Source organism: Mastigoproctus giganteus, chromosome 9 (genome assembly GCF_048544385.1).
Source record: "Mastigoproctus giganteus isolate SK-2022 chromosome 9, ASM4854438v1, whole genome shotgun sequence".
NCBI classification, from domain to species: domain Eukaryota; kingdom Metazoa; phylum Arthropoda; class Arachnida; order Uropygi; family Thelyphonidae; genus Mastigoproctus; species Mastigoproctus giganteus.
In genome coordinates, this window is record NC_143583.1 from 41,975,898 (window position 1) to 41,996,956 (window position 21,059).

Here is a 21,059-nt window from a genome sequence, read left to right on the forward strand (position 1 = left end):
TTCAAGTCTTTTGGATTGGTAGTTACAGTAGTTGTAGGGTTTTAGAAGCATCAGCTACTAAGGTCATATTTCTCCGTTTATATTTCTCCGTTTATTTGTCTGTATTGCGTGTGTTGAGGTCGATTTTCTGTTTGCTAGACGAAAAACTCCCTCTACTGTCGCCTGAGACTGACTAACTCAGCCACGTTGCCCATAAAAGTTCCTCACGTTATCGACGGTACTCAGTCTTTTGGAGGGTTTTTTTGATTGGAAAGGTCGTATAAGTTTTTCTTTGTAAAGCTGGAATGTCACCTCTGAAATTTTCTAGGTAAGGAAATGTAAAAGACATTTCGTTTTGACAGATATAAAATATCTTTGAGGATTCAACAGACATATGAACGAATAGAAGACGCTCTGAATTAATCCAATTTGTGGCAAGAAAATTAGTTGAGTGTCTTTCAAAAACGTTGGACTGCCGTGAACTACAGTTCTATATTTGTAGGGAGATAAAATTATCACGATAAAAATGTAGAATAAATAATAATATTTCGTAAAACATTTTCTAAGCCGTTCAGGGGTGAGATGTTGATTGCGAATTGAATAAATGAAAATTAAATAAATATTTTTTAATAAACAAATTCATCTACATTAACCTATAAACAAAAACGTATAACAAGATATTTTCCACTATATATATTTTTTAAACTAAATTTCAACCGATAAAAATATTTAATGATGTTTTATCTTACGTAAAAATTAATCACAAAACCATAACAACAGAACAATCCGTTCTTTTTCTTACTGTATTAGATGAAAATCTAGGTTTCTGTACTGGAGCCACTTTGAATTTCGGCAGATCTCATTCTTCTGTTAGTGGTGGGTTGCCTTCTTTGGGGTCTTCGTCCCCCACTACCACCGCCTCCCATTCTCTGTCGACCTGCCTGTTGCCTGGATGCTTGTTGTCTAGATGTTTGTTGTCTTGCTGCTTGTTGTCTCGCTGCCTGTTGTCTAGCTGCCCTAATTCTTGCTGAAATGGTGTTTTAAGAAACATTAATATTACTAGATAGAAAACACAACATGATGCTGTGCTGTGCTTGTTGAAAATTTGAATTTCCTGGGATCATCTTTTAATAAAACATGAAAATTGTGGATATACACTCATGAGTCAAAATATTATCAACACCCCATGTCCACGAGTGGACGCATCGCATAGCACCTAGGGATGACATCACCGACCGGCGCAGCATATATAGTGACGGCACGGATAGTGCTTTCAAGTTCAGTATGAATTCGTGCAGGAAAGGGAAGGTCCTGGCAGAGTTTGAACGGGGAATGATTTGCGGCGCTAGAAAGGTGGAGGGACAACATCTCAGCAACTGCAGTCATTGTCGGCTGTTGGAGGCCGCCATAGTGGCGAGAATAGTCCGAAGGGGACGCACAAACACCCAACGTGCCAGGATAGAGATACCACTACTGATTGACAGTCGGGATAAATGGCGATTAGTACATGCTTTCCAGGAAATCAGTCAATTAATGGCAGACTACAACCAGAGCACAAAGAGAAACGTTTCCGAGCAGACCGGGCAGCAAACGCTCTTGCCGATAGGGCTACAGAGTAGGCCACCTGTTCATGTGGCCATGTTGACCGACCGTAATCGATATTTCCGACTTGACTTCAGTGGGCAGTGAAGCATCGTTTTGACATTAGATGACCGAAAAGGAGTCACCTGGTCTCATGAATCAAGATTCCATCTCCATCATGATGGATGGGAGCGTATTCCATAACAAGCAGGTGAACAGCTACAACCAGACTGCGCGGCTGGCCGGAAACAGGCTGGTGGCGATGGTTTGGAGGATGTTTTCGTGGAGATCACTGGGTCCCCTCATACCCACTGAATACGCCCAAACTACGAGATCCCAACTCAGCATTGTTAAACACAATCCAAAGTGATGCTGGCACCTCCATTACTTGGCTCGAGACTGTCAGTTCTATTGTTGATGCTCTTTTCCTGTCTGATTCCATTGAGAATGATTCTCCTTACCATGGTCTTATTAGAAAATTAAATAATTCTCTTGTGGATACTACTCCGTTTACCTCTGATGCACCAGCAGCTCTTAAAAAATGAAGATAAATAAATGTGCGAGGACATAATCGAAGCTAATATCATTCTTAAGTTCTACTCGGTATATCGTAAATTTTGCTTGCTCCATATAATAAATGCTTAACTTTATCCACTCTTCCAATTCCTAGGAAATCTGCATTAGTTAAAATTATTTGGAAGCCTGGCAAATCTCGTACAACAGTTCTCTCCGATCTTATTATCTTATCTCTCTTTTGGCCACTTTAGGAAAGCTCTTCGAGAGATTGACCCCTTACAGAATTCAATATTTACTGATTGAAAATAATTTATTGCTCTTCGTCAATTCGATTTTTCCGTAGGATTATTTACTGACGATGTACTTGTGGAATTATTTCTTGTTATTAATTCGCTGGAATGCAAATATCCCCTTTTTATCTTTATTGATTTCGAGGGCGTTTTTGATTCCCTTTAGTAGAAAATTCCCTTTAATTTGATTCCCTTTAGTCTTCATCTACTTTCTTGTTGTAAAAAACTGTTTGATACTACTAGGAACTATTTTGCTGACAGGTATATTACTGTAAAGAGCTATTTATAATCACTCATTCGTCAGGTCTTTCGCAAATGTCTGCAAAGCTGCATCCAAGCTCCCATTACCTGGAATATTGTTTTATATCTATGGCTTACTAAGGTTTATCCAAATTATAATTCACTAGCATTTTCAGACGATTTAACTCTTTATTTTTCACTGGGAACTGTAGGTCCAATTTATTTTGGGAATCAAGGATATAACCTTTCGTAGACGAAAATTCCCCTAATCTCAGAGGTCTTCTGATTTCCCCCTAGACCTTGAACCTTGCTTAACTTTATATCTAGATTTGCCTCGAATCCGGAATAATGTCCTGATCTTCATACACCAACAACTGGAATCCCGCCTGGCACACACACTGACTGCAGTATCAATCTCCAGGGAACAGCTTATTGCTGTCATTAATTCTACACCAGCTTGTGCTACGGCAGATGCAGATGGAATCCCCAATTCATTATCAAAGGTCTTAGCCCATATATTTGGATCCACTTCTAACTATTTTTAATGTTATTTTGTCAAGTCATTTCTTTCGCCATCAGTGGAATATCGATCTTGTAAAGCCTATACCCAAAATTCAATCTCATGCTCATCTTAAGCATTACCGGCCAATCTCCAACGCCTCAGGTCTTCTAAAACTCCTTGAGAAAGTACTCCTCCCTGTTCTAACTAAACAACCTCTTTCACATCAGCCTCCTCAAATCCATTACTCCCTTCTTCATAGATCGACTGTGACTAACCTCTTAGCCACCATCAGCTCTATCCTCTCTGCGTTCGAATCTCAAGCGGATCTTGCAGTCACCTATGTAGACCTCGAAGCAGCTTTTGCAATGCTGAAGCTATTTTCAGACCATTATCAGATCACGGGAGACACTCTGCAGTTCCTCATGTTACTCCTTCAAAATAGAAAAATCCGGCTTACTGTCCATGGGCAAATATACGAGCGATGTATCTTTTCAGGCGTGCCACAGGGTGGTGGCTTATCTGGTCTCCTATTTGCAGCGCTTATCTCCCCATTTGTTGAGTCCAAGCATGATATTTATGTTATGCTGATGACACGAAGCTCCTCACACTAATTACTCCGAAGGATGATTTTCTTGTGATAACAGCATCAATTAATAATACACTCCTGGAATTTGCAAACCACCTCAAATATTTGGGACTTAAAATAAAACCAGAAAAGTTTGAATTTATGATATTCTCATTAAAGAAAACGCTTTCTTATATTCAGCCAACATTGTGCAATTCTCCTATCCCCATCGTCAATAAGTATACTGATCTTGGGTTGTTTTTAATCCTTGTAGTTGCAGAACTTTTTCCATAGAACTGTTTCTATTGCAGTTTTTCGGCACTGCCTCTCTTTTTGTTTTGTTTTTATTAACCTCGAAGGCGTAATTTGGCAACAGTAGCCCTTACGCCATTAAAACTCACTCCAACAACAACAAAAAATATTAACCTCGTAGAACTTATTAGAGTTTTCTGAGCTCTTGATAACTTTATGAACATTGTAGTAATTTAAATTTTTCTGAGTCTGGCTTTAATTTAAGGTCTAAGATCTTTAATATTTAAGCTAAAGTTTTACCCAACAGTTGATTGCAATTTATGTAATTGTATAATTGTTATATTATTGAACTTCCACTTTCATTACTTTCATATTTTTTTATTTTATTATTTTTTATTTTTGCGGATGCTCCTGGATTGGGCCTTCAGGATTCACGGGATTTGCTGGCACCCACTGTTATAGCACTCCCTTCAGTGGTTGTGGGATTATGTCCTGTTATGGAATAGTCATTGCAGAGCAGAACTGTCCATCTACAAGTTGTTTGGAGTGGACACTGGGAAGTAGCTTTCCTTGTGATCGCTTCTTCCTGGTGGTGAAGAGGCCAATCAACATAACACAACACAAACTTCACAAACGACGCAAAATGCACACATTGAGCTTTTTTAAGTTTCATGTAGCCGTCTGCGAGCACATTGGTATCCTCACCGTCCTCCCTACACGGGGCGGAAAGGTCCCGGGTTCGAATGCCATCGATGACGCGAGGAACTTTTAACGGGCTTTTTTCACACCGTGGCTGAGTTAGTCGGTCTCAGGCGTAGATAGTAAGGCTTTTCTCTGGTAAAACTAGGGTTTCTCGTCCAGAAAAGCAGGCAAATCGACTAGAGAACACATGTAATTTACAGACACAATACACATGGGTAGTTGAAAGTAATTTTATAGATGACCCTAATATAATAGTTAATAATAGCTTCTTGTAGCCGCACAAAAAAAACAAAACAAAAACAAATTATGATACATGTATTAGGGTCACCCGTAAATGATTAAATCTACCCATATATTTATTTTGTATGTAAATTGAGTGTGTTCTCTGCTCGATTTGCCTGTTTTGCAGGACGAAAAAACCCCAGTTTCTGGGGAAAAAACCTTGCTGTCTAATCCTGAGACCGACTAACTCTGCCACGGAGAAAAAAATGCACATTAAAGTTCCTCGCGTCATAGACGAAATTCGAACTCGGGACATTAGCCGGTGTGGTGAGGACGGTGACGATACCATTATGTTACTTGCGCAGACCCTTGCAGCCGCACAAAGGTATATGGCTACACTCCCGTCTAAAAGACTGGAGACTGCCACCAGTGTTGCCTCTAGCAAGGCACAAAACAGGCTGTTTCCATTATGGGCGCAGTTCTATGGAACATCATGTTGGATGAATGGCTTATTATTAATTTCCAACACACCACCGTGTTTTCTTACGCCGATGACGTCCTTTTGGTCTTTAGACTCTCTAGAGCCACACTGGAGCGGCAGACTAGTTGTGTCTTTTCTGCTCTCTCGGAATGGACTGCCAATCATAAGCTGACGCCCTCAACCAACAACACAGAATGTTTCTTGTTAAGGAACACTTCATCGAAACAGACCCCATGTTATAAAGCATCTGAGAATTATTCTTGACAAAAATTGGTCTTTCCTTCTGCCATCATCTAAAACACATAAAAGAAAAAGTCGATGTATATGTTTCCCTTATGTTGCCCTCGTGGGTAGCAGAATTGGTATAATCACCGTCCTCCTTACACGGGGTGGAAAAGACTTGAGTTAGAATTCCGTTAATGATGCGAGGCATTTTTATGGGTCTTTTTCTGAACTAGCTATTAGTCGGTTTCAGGCAAAGGTAGCATGGTTTTTACGACCGGAAACCAGGGTTTTTGCCTACCAAACAGCAAATCTACCACAGAACGCACGCAATTTACAGATATATTATATACTGCTCAATAAGGCCTAGGTTGCTGATGCACTTAAAACCCTAAAACAACCAATCAACCAACTCCTTGTTTTGGCAGGGTTGGCAGTTTAAAAAGGAAAGGTCTTCTCTATCTAATGTACAGAACTGTCTTTCTCCCAATTCTGACCTATGTGGTTCAAGTTTGGTTCAGGTAGATGAACAAATCACCGTTATGAAGAAATTGAATCAGATCCAGCGTCTCTTCTACCTTCGACTTACCATGAACTCCAGCACTGCGGGTAATATCGGGATGCATCCCACTTGATTTATATATCATCTTTCAAGACCTTGCCCATTATGATAGGAAAAACAAACAGAATTCCTAGGAATTGTTATAATAATAGACCCGGATATAAAGGTGATGAGGAAGAAAGTATGGGAGCAACTGCATTCGCTTTGGCAAACCATGTGGAGCCAGGAATCCAAAGAAATGATTACCAAGAAATAAATTCTTTCCCGGTAGAGCGTAGAGTGTGTTTAGTGTCAAACGGCACTAGGGGTTTTCTCCATCTCCGCGTAGTATATTTCACACCCATTGTGGGTGTGAAACAGAACACTGTCAGTGCCAGAGGTTTAAAGGTGTATGGATCTTGTATACGTGTATGTGTAGTGTACCGTTGTTTCTCTGGTCATTTGGCCGCTGGGCCCCTAATGGGACCCAACTCTGCCCCACTCTGCCCTGTGGAGGCGGACCAGGTACACCAGTATAATAGTTATTTACTCTGGCAGGTCCTGCCACCTAATTTCCTGAGATTTCAGTGGCTAGGACCTAAAAAAAAAAACCGCTATAGATAGGAATCAGCCAAAGTGCGTACTAGTTATGCGATTTGATGTCATTGAGTTTTTGGGTGTAGGGCTCAAGCAATTTAACAATGATTCGAACGCTAGTAGTTGTAAGTTAGATAGGGAGGGGAGACTGAAGGCTGGGGGGAAAGACAGAGATATGGGGTCCATAGAGAAGATGACCCCCAAATCAGTGGAGCAGGCCCATGCCCCACCAGAACGGAAAGAGTGGTGGCGAGGGGGAAGGAGACAAGGGGTAACTCCTCCCGCCCGGGGAGTGGAGGCAAATTACCACACAATGGAGCGTGGCTAGCAAGGCCTAATGGCAGCAGCTGAGCTGTGCTGGTGGTTGTGACCCACCTGGATGATCTTGGGATCCACAAGGTTCCCATGGCCATCCGTCCCTCTGGTGAAGAAGCTGGAATAGAACATGCAATTTATGTCATTCGCTCACACACATTTTTATTTTATTATTATTTTTATTTATTTATTTTTTTAATTAATTATTTAATTAGTTTTCCCCCTACATTTCAAGGCAACATTTTATAGTTTTTACATTTTACAACTTTTTTATACTTTTTCCCTCATCCATTCATCATTCTCATTCACACCAGGGGGGGTGACTTATTAAACAAGCTGACACCAAGCTGTCAGCCCTGCCTATCCAATTATTGCTTTTAAAATAATTGAATGCTTGTTTAACCATTGCTTTAAAGACAAAGCAACAATTTAAACAAACAAATAATTTAAAGAAAGCTCACACAATTTAAATGACATATAAATAATCAAATTTAGGAGAATATTTATCTACATATCTGAACAAAAAAAAAACACACGCACACACACATTTATATTTTTATTATTGGCCATATGGTGCAAGGAAGCCTGTGGCTTATGCTACACCAACCAAAAAAAAAGAGAGAGAGAGAGAGAGAGAGAGAGAGAGAGAGAGAACTGGAGTCAGAAGAGAAAGGAATCACCCAGAAAAAGAAGAATGATGATATCCAGCTCAGGACCCTGGGTGTGCCAAGCCCATACTCACCAGATCTGAACCCCTGGGGTTAATATAACAATTATACTAATACTATTTTTTTTTTCAAACTTCCTGTCATTCTTTTACATTCTTCTTTAGACATTTATACATTCAACACACTATTTCTCGCATTCATTCACTCATCCATGCATACACTTTTACACCCTTACATTCACACAAACTCAGACTCCACAGTCAGCCATTCGCTAATTTTACTTAATTTCCACATTTACTTTTTCAGCACTCACCCTTTCACACACATTCATCCCCAGTCATAAATTATCATTCACTCACCCTTCGTAGCAATTCCTTTCATACTCTTACCTTTACATTCACTCCAGTTCTCATACATTCAATCCTCATTCATACTAGCATACTTCAAAAACCTGCAGCTTACTAGTTTTTTCCAGCTGATAGGCAACCCAGGCTGCATGTCTATACCAGTCTCTCTAAAGTCCTTTTCCGTCAGTGTTGTCATGTTTGGGAACTCAGTCTGTTTTGGTTGGATGTATGCTGTGATGAGGGCAATACCAGCCTGCCTTTATTCTCATCAGTCACATTTGGTTATTTTCCTACCTCTATGGTCTCCTGGCAATGAGCCAAAGGAGTCCTAAGAGGCAGGGCGTCAAATCTGGTAATGTCCGGTGATTTCTGAGTCAATGCAGGTGTGTTCAGTCATGTAGAGATTTTGTCATTCACTGGGCATGGGGAGGGAAATGGGCTGGTTATATATTTGGTCTATTGATTTGGTACAGGGACTGGCTGAAGAGCCTGTCTCTGCAAGTTTCGGCAGATTTCAAAAATGTTTTGAGCATACTTGGTGAAGATCTTTTAAAAAACCTCCTCCATGATGAATTCGTGTTCTTAGCTCCTAAGAAGGGGTCCAATTTCTGTGATTAACTGTCTACGTTGATTTTCATAGATTACACAGTCATATAGAACCTGTTCCCAATCATCACTTTCGCCACAGGTACAGTGGTGGGTCATCGGCCAGTCACAAAGAGTGCAATTTAGCTATAAGGGATCCATGACATGACCTGTCAATAGAAATGTAGTATAAAGTCCTGGAGCATTCCACTTAGGTGGTTTTGGGCTAACCATAGCCACCTAAGTGGTATGCTCATTTTTGGTAGTAGGACCTTTGGTCTTTTGCTCCCATTCAGTTTGTCGTATCTGATGTAGTCATGCGGAAATTTGTCGTTTCTCTGCCTTTATGTCATTGGCAAGGTTTGGGATTATGCCTGGGAAACCCATGGGGATTCTTTTTTATTTTAAGTCTATAATATAGCCCTCCCTTTTTTTTTTTTTTTTTTTCTTTTTGCGATTTCAAGGTGGAGTGGTAGGGTACCGGCCAAAACTTACCGGGCCGGGAAGTTTTGGCCCGTACTGTACAAACTGTACAGCATGCTCTAGTTATTGTTAATAAGATTGTTCTTTGAATTCTATTTAATTTTGCTCTGTTTCTAATTATGGTTGTGCAATGGAACCATACTCCAGCACCATAGGAGATTACAGGTAAAAAAAAAAAAAAAAACTGCTCTGTAAATGAGTGCAAGGTTCTGCGTTTGACACTCCAATCGGCTCGGCTGATTCTGGCAATCATTCCGGCATAGTTTTGGACTTTTTTTGAAGTATGACAGGTGTGGATAGAATGTTAATTTGGAGTCTAGAATTATCCCTAAGTATTTCAATTCTTGGACATGTGAATTGAGGACATGTGTACATGTGAATTGAGGTATTACCTATTTTTATCACTGGTGGTCGTCTTATATTTACATTTCCTTTCAGTATGATACAATTAGTTTTTTTTTTGCCGAAATTTTGAACACGTGGGTCAACACCCATTCCTACAGTTGCTCGAGTGCCACGTTTTCTCTTTCTTCCACCACCCTTCCGGTGTTGCCTTTTACCAATAAGACAAGGTCGTCAGCAAAGGCGACCCTGTCTGTAGGGCCTAAATCTTTTGTCAATATGGTTTCCGAACTGGACAAGGAACTGAAGAAGCAGTCGTTGAATTCCTTTCTCGAGTTAACTCTGCAAACTCTAAATACGTTCTTGCTATTTTTGCTGATTTCTCTGCGGCGTTTGATCTGTTATGGTGGTCTAGTTTGTTTGCTCGCTTATGTGCTGCCGATTGTCCTTTTTCTCTCTATAACCTTTTAAGAAGTTATTTTGAAAACCATACAGTTTCTGTTATTTCTGGATCTAACTCCATCTCCCTCTCTGTCACTAGGGGCTGATCCCAGGGCTCTGTTCTTGGACCACTGGTCTGGAACATCGTTCTTGACGAATGGCTCCTTAAAACTATTCCTTATACTTCCAAATTGGCTTATGCAGACGATCTCACCCTGCTGATACAGGGCAATTCCCGTACCTCTCTTGAAAGTATTGCCAACTTAGTCATGTCACACTCTCTCAATGGTCCACTATAAATAAACTATCCATATCCTCCAGGAAAACTAAAATGATACTGGTTAAAGGTTTGCTTAATATTTCACGGCCACCTGTTGTAAAACTTCAAAACAAATCACTTTCCATGGTTTCTTCTCTAAAATTTCTTGGTCTGATCATTGATAGTAAACTTACGTTTACTAAACACTTGGAGGATCTCTCAGAGAAAGTCAAAAAACCTACCTTCTCACTTCTGCGTCTCTCTAAACAATCTTGGGGTCTTAATTCTCGTTCTCTACTGTTATATTACAAAGCTGTGTTTCTACCAATTTGTTCCTATGGCGCAGCCGTCTGGTTCTGGCATGTTAAGAAGGTTTCAGTACAGATTAAACTTCACAGCATTCAATGTAAAATGCTTTTAGCAATGTGCAGAGCCTGTAGGACTGTGTCTACCCCTGCTTTGCAGGTCCTTAACGGCTGTCTGCCCCTCGATCTCTTTCTTCTGTACCGAGGCCTGTGCTTCTACATATAGGCACGCTGTCCCTGTCACCTTCCTTGATATTACTATCAATGTCACTGTGGATCCCAAGGCAGAGAAAAGACGCTGTTGGAATATTCTGATGCAGAGCTGGCAAGACAGATGGTCCGCTACCTCTAACGGTCTTGTTACTTTAAAGTTCATCCCTAACGTCACCTTTGCCACTTTAGATTCCACTCAGAAATGGTTTCATCCTGGTCTGTACACTCTCTACTTACTCTCTGGTCATGGCTCCCTTAACGTCGGCGCCACCGTAGCCAGGTGGGCAGGAGCAGCAGTGCATAGCACACGCTTCTTGATTAGACCGGGGTTCAAGCCCGTGACCACCAAATACGGAGGATGCAGAAAGGTCAAAAAAAAAAAAAAAATCAAATTATTATTTTAGGGTTGTCCGTAATTAAATACATTAACCAGTATTTGTGTCTATAAATTGCGTATGTTCTATGGTTGATTTGCCTGTTTTGCTGGTCGAAAAAAACCCCAGTTACTGGGGAGAAAAACCTTGCTATCTACGCCTGAGACCAACTAACTCAGCCACGGAGTGAAAAAAGCCCATTAAAGTTCCTCGCGTCATCGACGGGATTCGAACTCAGGCCTTTTCCACCCGGTGTGGGGAGGACGGTGACGATACCACTGTGCTACCCACGCAGACTGCAGAAAGGTCAGGGAATGACTACCGCATATCTCCGGAGCAATATGGCCTTAGTTGCTCCTAAAAACCAAATAACAACAACAACCCTTAACGCCAAACTTGCAACTTTCAACCTTGCTGAATCACCTCTCTGTTCTTGTGGTGACCCAGAAGACTGGGAACATATTTTATACCACTGCCATCAATACCTAGATCTTCGACAGCACCTTCTTCTCTCCACCAGAATCACCGTCCTCGGAAATGAGCCGGACTTGCTGAACACCAGAGAAATTTTCCAGTTCCTGCAAGAATTTGCTCGTCATGCTTTTGATCGCCGCAGACGCCTTCTCACTCAACTACGGAATACCTCCTAGCCTTCCTAGTGGAGACTCCTGCTGGCACAGGCTTTTGGCCAGTGCGGGATCAGATATATATATATTTTTTTTTCTTCTCTCTCTCTCTCTCTTTTTCTCTTCTTTTTTTATCTTTTTATTTTATTTTTATTTTTTATTTTTTTATTTATTTCTTTTTCTTTGAGGGCGGCCGCGATACATGCGTAGTTGCGGCCTACCTCCCCGTGGTGTAGACGGACACTGGGCATTCCTTCCAGGTGAAAAAACAACTAAACAACACATATACTGCACGAACATAACATTACACACATTTCTGGCCTTTTACAGTGCTTTCTGTAATCATCATAGTGTACAAAGGCGGAAATAAACTGACGTTCAGGTGCCATCCTACATAAGATACTATACATACATACATATATATACTATTATTTACTGTTGTTAAGATATAGTGCATGGCATCCTCAGTTGAGGATCCTTCTCGAAACTAAATTGCTATTCAGAATTTAGGTTGGCTTCATTATAATATGAATTAAGTCTATAGAAGAGTAGGCGTTCCATTATTTTTCCTAGAAAGGCAATAAAGTTATAGGTCTGTATGATTTAGGTTCAATAGAATTTTCCCCCGGATTCTTTAAGATTACTTTAATTATAGTTAGTTTCCATGCTTGTGGGAATAAACCCTCAGCCAAGTAGTGATTCTTTCCAGGTATCAGACCGCTCTAAAGACACCCTGACCTGGTTCGCACACAACCTTCAAACTACATACGTTATCACCAGCCATGGATCCCTCAACGCCAAACTCATGGAACTAGGCGGTACTGACGACGATAAGTGCCTATGCGGGGAACATAGGCAGGACTCATCCTATATGCAACTGTACAATACGCCTATACCTACGTCAACAGCCTCTCACAGCCAGCAATCTCCAATCAAAAGATCAACTTATCATCTGGTAAGCAGTTTCCTTTACTACCCTTTTGAGCTATGACAGCAGTTTATTCCAGCAACACAGATGTCTTTTTGCAGCTGCAGCTGCAGCTGCAGCTCCACCTCCTCTTCAATCCCGTACTAGATGCTTGTAGATGCAATTTAGGAACTATTTCTGCATTAACAACACCATGGTTATGAGCTGTTGCTGACACTGTACCTATGGCGTGGGATTCAAGTCGGACTGGTTTCCAGTCTTCTGTTAACCCCTCTTTAGATGAAGGATCGTGCAGGAGAGAGCCATTATATCGGGTCCCTTAGCTGTCTGTTTAGCTCTCTCCGTTAGCTGTCTGCTTTTACTTCGCTATATATACAGGGTGTCTCAAAAATACACGGCATAACTTCAGGAATGAGTTCCTCATATGTAGACAATAAAAGTATTTTATATCAATATAGTTCCGGAAATGCTTGGTTCCCGAGTTATTAACCGGATTGCGTTATCTCCCGCAGGTGATTTCCTTCATCACAAAGTACTGACAGAATCTGGTGGTTTTCCAATCCGGCCATGTACTCAAATCAGGAGCAAGCGGATATGCACTTTATGTACGGTTTGGCGGACGGCAATGCTCTGGAGGCTCGTCGTTTGTACCACGAAAGGTTCCCAGAACGAAGATGTCCAGACAGGAAAACGTTTGGGGGTATCCATCGCCGCCTTTTTGAACATGGGACCTTTACACCTCGTGCTGCCGACAGAGGACAATATCCTAAATCTCCTCCTCTACTTCAGGAGTCGTAGATCTTGGTCATCTTCCGTCATCCTCTCGGTCATCCTCTTGGTCATCCACGGAGGATGACCAAGATCTACGACTCCTGAAGTAGAGGAGGAGATTTAGGATATTGTCCTCTGTCGGCAGCACGAGGTGTAAAGGTCTCATGTTCACTAAGGCGGCGATGGATACCTTCAAACGTTTTCCTGTCTGGACACCTTCGTTCTGGGAACCGTTGGTGGTACAAACGACGAGCCTCCAGAGCATTGTCGTCCGCCAAACCGTACATAAAGTGCATATCCACTTGCTCCTGATTTGAGTACATGGTCGGAATGGAAAACCACCAGATTCTGTCAGTACCTTGTGATGAAGGAAATCACCTGCGGGAGATAACACATTCCGGTTAATAATTCGGGAACCAAGCATTTTCGGAACTATATTGATATAAAATACTTTTATTCGCTACATATGAGGAACTCATTCCTGAAGTTATGCCGTGTATTTTTGAGACACCCTGTATACTTATCCCCAACCTTCTACAGGGTTCCTCCCTACTAGTGGTTTCTTTGCTCCTGCTTTCCTAGCGGACTTCTTTGTCTAAAGTTCATTCCTGTTTTCCTCTGTTATTCCAACCCCCACTACATTTCCTGGATCTCCTTACCTCTTTGTTCTGCAGGCGATGAGGGCCCCGATAGCGAAAATCCACTGTCCTGGCCTGGTTTCTTGTGTCGGACGGATGCTAGAACGCTCAATTCCTGTCAAGAGAGTCTTCCATTAACTAAGTGGTCAAATGAAAAACACACACACCAACACATAACTCACGGCACCCGACATAGCGCTCACTCATCTGGCTTTGCAGACTGTAGCATCTTCGCAGTGCCACTAAGTGCAGTTTTATGGGAAACCATTGGCACTATCTAACAAACACACTATGTTCACCATGATCGTCTTTCCTGGAACAATGAATGCCGTTTTATACATTGACATTTCGAACAGTTCAGCGCTGCCCTCACTGTGGAAGCATTTTGGGGCACCTCCAATTTCTCTTTCTGCATATATTATACGGCGTAAAAATTTACTGCACGTCATAATTAGCGAGTATAGAATGCGTAAATAAGGTCAGATTTCGCCGATACGTTATTAAATATTTGAACAATAAAAGCTTCATTGAAACATTACTTTTGACAATATGTAGTGTGCTTGTATGTCAATAGTTATTTGGATCATCGAGCACAATACAGCATTGAAATTTTTAAATTCTACCTGTGTACCACATATTTAATGATCACAGATTGACTGATCAATAAATTGAACTGTTCATAAATGTATGAATAAAGTGGCTCACATCTGGTGACTATGGTCTTGGCACACACATGGTCCTGAGCTGGATATCACCATTCTTCTCTTTTTTGGTGATTCCCTCCTACTTATCTCTCTCTCTTTCTCTCTCAGGATACTCAAATTTTTTAAATAATAATGATAATAATAATAAGAAGAAATATAAATACCTCGTCTTCTTAAGGGAGCAGGTTCAACACCACCGTCACCACCAAAACCTCCACCATCGGCTCCACCACCTCCTCCAACACCTCCTCCACCACCATCAACTCCGCCACCTCCACCACCACCACCATCTCCTCCTCCTCCACCATATCCAGGTCCATACGGATTGCCATATCCGCCATAGCCACCGTAACCTCCATAACATTTCTTCGAAGCAAAATTTCCTCTGCTGAAAAGTGACCTTTTCACTATATTTGCAGTGTTTCCTGTAGGGCTAATGACGCTCAAGGATTCATCACGAAGCTGGAATTGCTCATCGTTTGTAGGTAATATGGCCTCGATGATGCCTGTCCAAACCGTTAACACAGTACACGTTGTTAAACATATGAAACACTTCATTGTCTGAAAATAATAGAAAGAACATTATAATGTTTCAAATAGCGTAAGGTCATCAGTAATTTAATTTTATGCAATTAAAATTTAGCTTCAAAAAGACAAATTTCGCGAACAGAGTATATCTATAATTACATCCTAAAAGCCAGAAACTGTCTGCCGTGAAGGGAGCTTACTAACTTGTTTGGTATCATGATAAATAATGGAAAACTTTGTCATTTATGGTGACGTTTTTTTACAAACAGAAATGATTTATGAACATCTGCGAGAAATTTCTGACTATTAATACCACGAGTTCGAATCCAGTCAAGATGGAATAAATTCATTTGGGCTCTTCTCTCGGTCTCGGACTAAGTTCACTATGAAGTCCATAGTGCTGCTATACTTTATGAAGGGGAAAAGAAAGTTGCAAAAGGCTGAAAGTCGTGAAAATAATGTTGAAAGTAGAAGCTGACGCAGTTATTCGCCAGTCGAGAAATGAATTGGGTTTTTCCTGGTACTTCATGATGTCTTGAAGTTAATTTAATGTTTAAAAATATATACAAATACAATATTTGTAAAATGTATAACAGAGGAAGTCCATTATCTTGAGCAGCATTTTATATCGTGACAGGTTAATATTTTTATTAATCCAAATAGTATTGATGGTTGTATTTTAGACTTTGTTCAGACTAGTAGTAGTAGTAGTAGTAGTAGTGGCATGTGATGCAAGAAAGCAAGTGTATGAGCTTATACAGCATCAGCCAAAAAAAAAAAAAAAAAAATCACACCATTCCCTCCAAATGCCTGTCCAGTTCCTCCTTAAATTTATTCAACCTATCAACTTTCACAACGACAGATGGAAGTTTGTTCCAGCAATTAACCACCTGCTGGCTAAAGGCAAATTTCCTCACATCTATTCTACATCTGTCCTTTCTTAATTTGAATTAATGCCCCCTTAGGTTCGTAATCTGAACAAGTGGAAGGATCCCATCAGAATTCAGCGTGCTCAACCGATTCAAGGCCTTATACACCTCAATCAGATCACCGCGCAAGTGCCTAGTCTCCAGCCATTGCAATTTGCAGAACTTAAGCCTCTCTTGATAAGTGGTTCCCTTCATTCCCCTCACCAATCTTGTTGCCCTTCTCTGTACACGCTCAAGTAAATCTACATCCTTCCTAAAATGAGGCTTCCAGACCTGTACGCAGTACTCAAGGAGTAGCCTGACCATTGCGTTATACAGAGCGATAATCAGCTCCTTTTCCCTGCTAGCAAAATTCCTATATATCATTGACAAAACCCCATCACCTGCCCTGGCAGCCTGTCTGCATTGCTCAGAAAACTTCATATCTGCCTGCACAATTACTCCCAGGTCTTTTTCATTTTCTACCGCCAACTGTGTGGTACCAACTGTAGTACCACACAGTTGGTACGTTTCTCTGGGGTTACTTCTACCCATATGCAGTACTTTGCATTTGTCAAGGTTAAACTTCAGTTGCCACTTCTTAGCCAATCTGCCCAAATTATCTAGATCCTGTTGCAGTAGCACACTGCCATTACTGTCATTAACAACCCTGCCAACCTTTGTATCATCTGCAAACTTCGACACTAAGCCTGATATTCCTTCATCCCACCCCAGGGGCTCACATCTAGTGAGTATGGGCTTGGCACACCCAGGGTCCTGAGCTGGATATCATCATTCTTCCCTTTCTTGGTGAATCCCTTCTACTTCTCTCTCTCTCTCTCTCTCTCTCTCTCTCTCTCTCTCTCTCTCTCTCTCTCTCTCTCTCTCTCTCTCTCTCTCTCTCTCTCTCTCAGGGTAATTCAGAATTTTTTTTTTTTTTTTGGCTGGTGCAGCATAAGCCTCAGGCTTCCTTGTACCATATGGCTAATAATAATAATAATAATAATAAATATCATTGATAAATATACAAAACAACAGTGGACCCAACACCGAACCCTGTGGGACTCCACTAATAACATTAGTCCAAGAAGAGCAGCACCCATTGATTACCACTCTCTGTCTTCTCGCACTTAACCATCTTTTTATCCATTGTAGCAACTTACCCTTAATACCATACTGCTCTAAGTTGTACAGTAGTCTTCCATGCGCAACAGTGTCAAAAGCTTTCCTGAAATCCAAATATATGATATCAAAATTATTTTTTGCATCCAGTTCCTTTGTAACCATATCATAATATCCTATCAAATTTGTCAGACAAGACTTTCCCTTAACAAACCCATGCTGTATCTGAATTATTGCTGCAGTCTTGTCTAGATGATCCTGCAATGCATCTTTAACCAGCGACTCCATTATTTTACTCGGAACAGAAGTTAAACTATGATATGATGATATGATGCACGAAGTATAAATCTAATCCAATTTATAGAAGATTGATTTCTTAATTAAGAGAAAAGCAAATAATAAATTAAATTCCATTTAAACTTAATGCAAATAATAATGCTAATTAGTTTAGGAATGCGTTTAGAAACCAAAAAAGCAACAACTGAAAAATGGAATCTAGATTTCTATGATGATCACTCTTATACCACGCGAATATTAAGATAGTTTATTTAGCTATTAACTAAATAAACTGTCTATCTCGGGTTTTCGTTTCAGGAACCTTGCCAGAACGCATCCTCAGACCATGCATTAGCTGTTGCCAATCACCTGCTTACCGAATGTCTCAATTCATGCATTTGGACTTGCAGAGAACGCGCAGTTCGAACTGAGACATTCGGCAAGCAGGAAGTTGGCAACAGTCTGGGGTTCAAGCAGGGTTCCAGAAACATTACTTTAATATATAGTGATTTAGTTACTGGCTAAATAAACTATCTTAATATTCACTCACATGGTATTAGAATGGTCATTACAGGAATTTAAATTCCATGGAAAAACCACCACGTAACTTCCTTCTGCAACTATATTAAAATTTAAAACATTATTATGCTAATATGCCCTTACGGGTGGCACAGTGCATATGAGCTCTGTCTGGGTTCACACCTGGGTTCGAATCCCGTCAATAACGCGAAGGATTTTTATGGGCTTTTTTCACGATGAAGCTGAGTTAGTTGGTCTCAGGAAAGGGTTGCATGGTTTTATCTCCAGAAACTCGGGTTTTCGTCCATCAAACAGGCAACTCGGCACAGAACACAAGCAATATATTAACATATTATAATTACATAAATAATTACATATTATTAATAATTAAAATATTAATTCGCTGTTTTAAATAAATGAAGTAGCTCAGTCATGAAACAGAAATTTAATCTAAATTCGGTGCCCATTAGCGAAACCTCTCTCCTCCGGTAAATGACAGAGAAGCAGTAAAATGGTCGAACAAACTCATTAGATATATATGCAACGAAAATTGATTCACAAAATCAATAAAGAAAATATCCATCGATTTCTGGAAACTTACCGGCGTGTACTCTTCGATGTCCAATACATGAGAGGTATAGCTTAATGCACATGATCCTTTATACGTCCATATAAGAAAATGTCAAATTCCTTTGCGTGGAAAAGGAGGAAAAAAAAGAAAACTTTCTTTGTGTATTCAGCAGTGGTATACATTCTTTGTGTAGAGATGAAAGCATAGGTCTAATCTCGTGGTCCAATCTGCGTGGTAACGCAGAAGAGGAAACAGTAATATTGGCATATTGTCGTCACCATCAAAGATCAACGCTGTTTGTTTATGTTGAAATGTCGAGAACAATGAGGGGATTTGTTTGTTCAGACTGTTAGTTCTTCAGTTATAAAACTGCAGAGTAGGATCTTTCACGAGTACCTCAGAGAACTCAAGTTTTAAAAAAAAATAACTGTATAATATCAATTTATATTAAATGAATATTAATTTTCAGTCGGATAAAAATCAGTTCGGCCTTAGTGTAAATAGTGGCCAACTGATCCAAGTTGTCAGTTGATTTCTAAGTCTGCTTTGAGACCAACAATATTCGCTTTTATTTACCTTTAAAACGAATATTTTTTTCTCATTTCATCTGAGAATCATCATTCGATGAAGACTACAACTTCCAACCTTCAACATCTACTGAATATTATATACACATAACCTTACGTGTCTTTTAGTAAAACTGAGGAGAGAGAGAGAGAGATAATCTTTAATGCCCTTCACGGCCAAAAAGCCAGGGGTTTACATTTGTACAACTTCCCGAAACTTCCGGGAAAATAGAACAATTAATTTACAAAAACAGGTAATTTTACAAAAGAAAACATATTTTATACAAAGGAGAGAAATCCTTACGAGAGTTAGGTCTGATTGAGCTGACTTAACATCGAGATAAGAGCACCAGCTCAATCAGACAGGAACAGATGCAAGGTACACATGTCAATGCAGATTAGTCCTACTAGACATAATTTTTTTCCTGTAAGTCCGGTCAATAGCGAATTTGTTCAGGTCGGCGTCAAGTGCCTGGGTTTGCTTGAACATCTGCTGAGGAAGGAACCTGTCCGAGAGATGGAGTCGCGCTGAATGCGAGTAGAGCTCGGGATTGGCCCTAAGGGCAGCAGGGGGGATCCTCCAGCCACAGGTATCCCAGAATGAAGGTGTTGCGATTATGCCTGTTATCATCTTGACTGTTGCTAGGAGGCGTTGGTCTTCGACTAAGGTGGGAAGCCGTGGAATCCCGAGAGAGTTGGCAAGCTGCGTGGTGTGAATCAGAGCTGGAAGGTTGTGCTTCCTGTTGGCCCACTTTAGGAGCCAGAATTCTGTGGCAAAGAGTGGTTTCTTTATTGATGGTGCCGCTGACGCCCAAATTTCAGCAGCATAGAGTAAAGGTGGAAAGATGATTGCTCTTATGTACCTCACGGTTGTCTTTTTATCTCTGATATGAAGGAGATGCTGTTTTGCTATCCACCGGAGTCTTGAAGCACGTGTGAGGAGCATGTCTATGTGGGCGTTGAATCGAAGTTTGGAGTCGAATACAACGCCCAGATCACGATGGCTGGATGCAATTGGGATGAGGATGTTGCCGACCGAAGGCTGGAGAGAAGAAGGAGATTGCTTCAATGAATACACCATGAATTCGGACTTAGCAGGATTGATCTTGAGCCCGAACTGGCAGAGGTAAGATGTGACTGCAGTGAGAGTGTTGTTAATTTCCGTTTTTACCAGATCAAGGTCTTGACCAGGGATGATGGGAGTCAGTATCTTGATATCATCTGCATAGCTCAGTAGACATCGAGAATGTGCAACCAGTGGGAAGATAATAGATGAGAACAGAAGGCCGGAAAGGACCCCTCCTTGTGGGACTCCTGCGGTGACGGATCTAGTAAGGGTGCGATCTCCTGTATGAAGCTTTATAACTCTGTTATTCAGAAGAGAGGAGAGAAAGCATAATATGTTCCCTGTGATCTGGAAGTGGCATTCCAGGAGAGTGAGTAGTTGGTTTACTCGGACGGCATCAAATGCAGCCTCAATGTCTAAGTAAGTCACAGCTAGTTCGTGCCTTTTCTCGAATGCTGACAAGATAGTATTCGTTGTGGCTAGCAGATTTGTGATCGTTGATCTGTTTGGAAGGGAGTAGTGAATTTGGGCTGGATTACTGGGCATGATCTGCTTGGTGAGGATCGGGAGTAAGGTCTTCTCCAGGAGCTTCAGCAGGCTGGAGGAGTTGGAGATGGGTCGGAAATGTTTAGGTTTCGATGGCGACTGAACTTTGGCTAAAGGTTTGATAAGATAGTTTTCCCATTGCTGTGGGAAAATCTGGTTCGAGAGTAACTGGTTGAAAATAATTAAAAGTGGCTGAATAATGTACGGACTTAGGCATTTGAGCATGAATTGGGGAACTCCATCATCACCAGCGGTTGACGAGGCAGGT

At 40.9% G+C, this 21,059-nt stretch overlaps 1 protein-coding gene across 1 annotated transcript; it reads right to left on the reverse strand.

Annotated features, from left to right (window-relative positions):
- Nucleotides 1-797: 797 nt before the first annotated feature.
- On the reverse strand, nt 798-18,697 carry LOC150080175 (uncharacterized). The gene is made up of 3 exons (XM_090380635.1): nt 18,644-18,697; nt 14,854-15,250; nt 798-1,006 (listed from the first exon to the last, which is right to left on the reverse strand). Exons 2-3 carry the CDS (start codon nt 15,245-15,247, stop codon nt 798-800), a joined length of 603 nt encoding a protein of 200 aa, XP_090236761.1. The 5' UTR covers nt 15,248-15,250; nt 18,644-18,697.
- Between the last annotated feature and the right edge of the window lie 2,362 nt (nt 18,698-21,059).

Bases quoted from the DNA above. Each gene is read 5' to 3' on its own strand.
- LOC150080175 (XM_090380635.1), bottom strand. From the start codon at position 15,247: ATGAAGTGTTTCATATGTTTAACAACGTGTACTGTGTTAACGGTTTGG. The intron at 1,007-14,853 runs GTATTTATATTT...ACACCATTTCAG, and splicing joins TGCTCCCTTAAGAAGACGAG to CAAGAATTAGGGCAGCTAGA.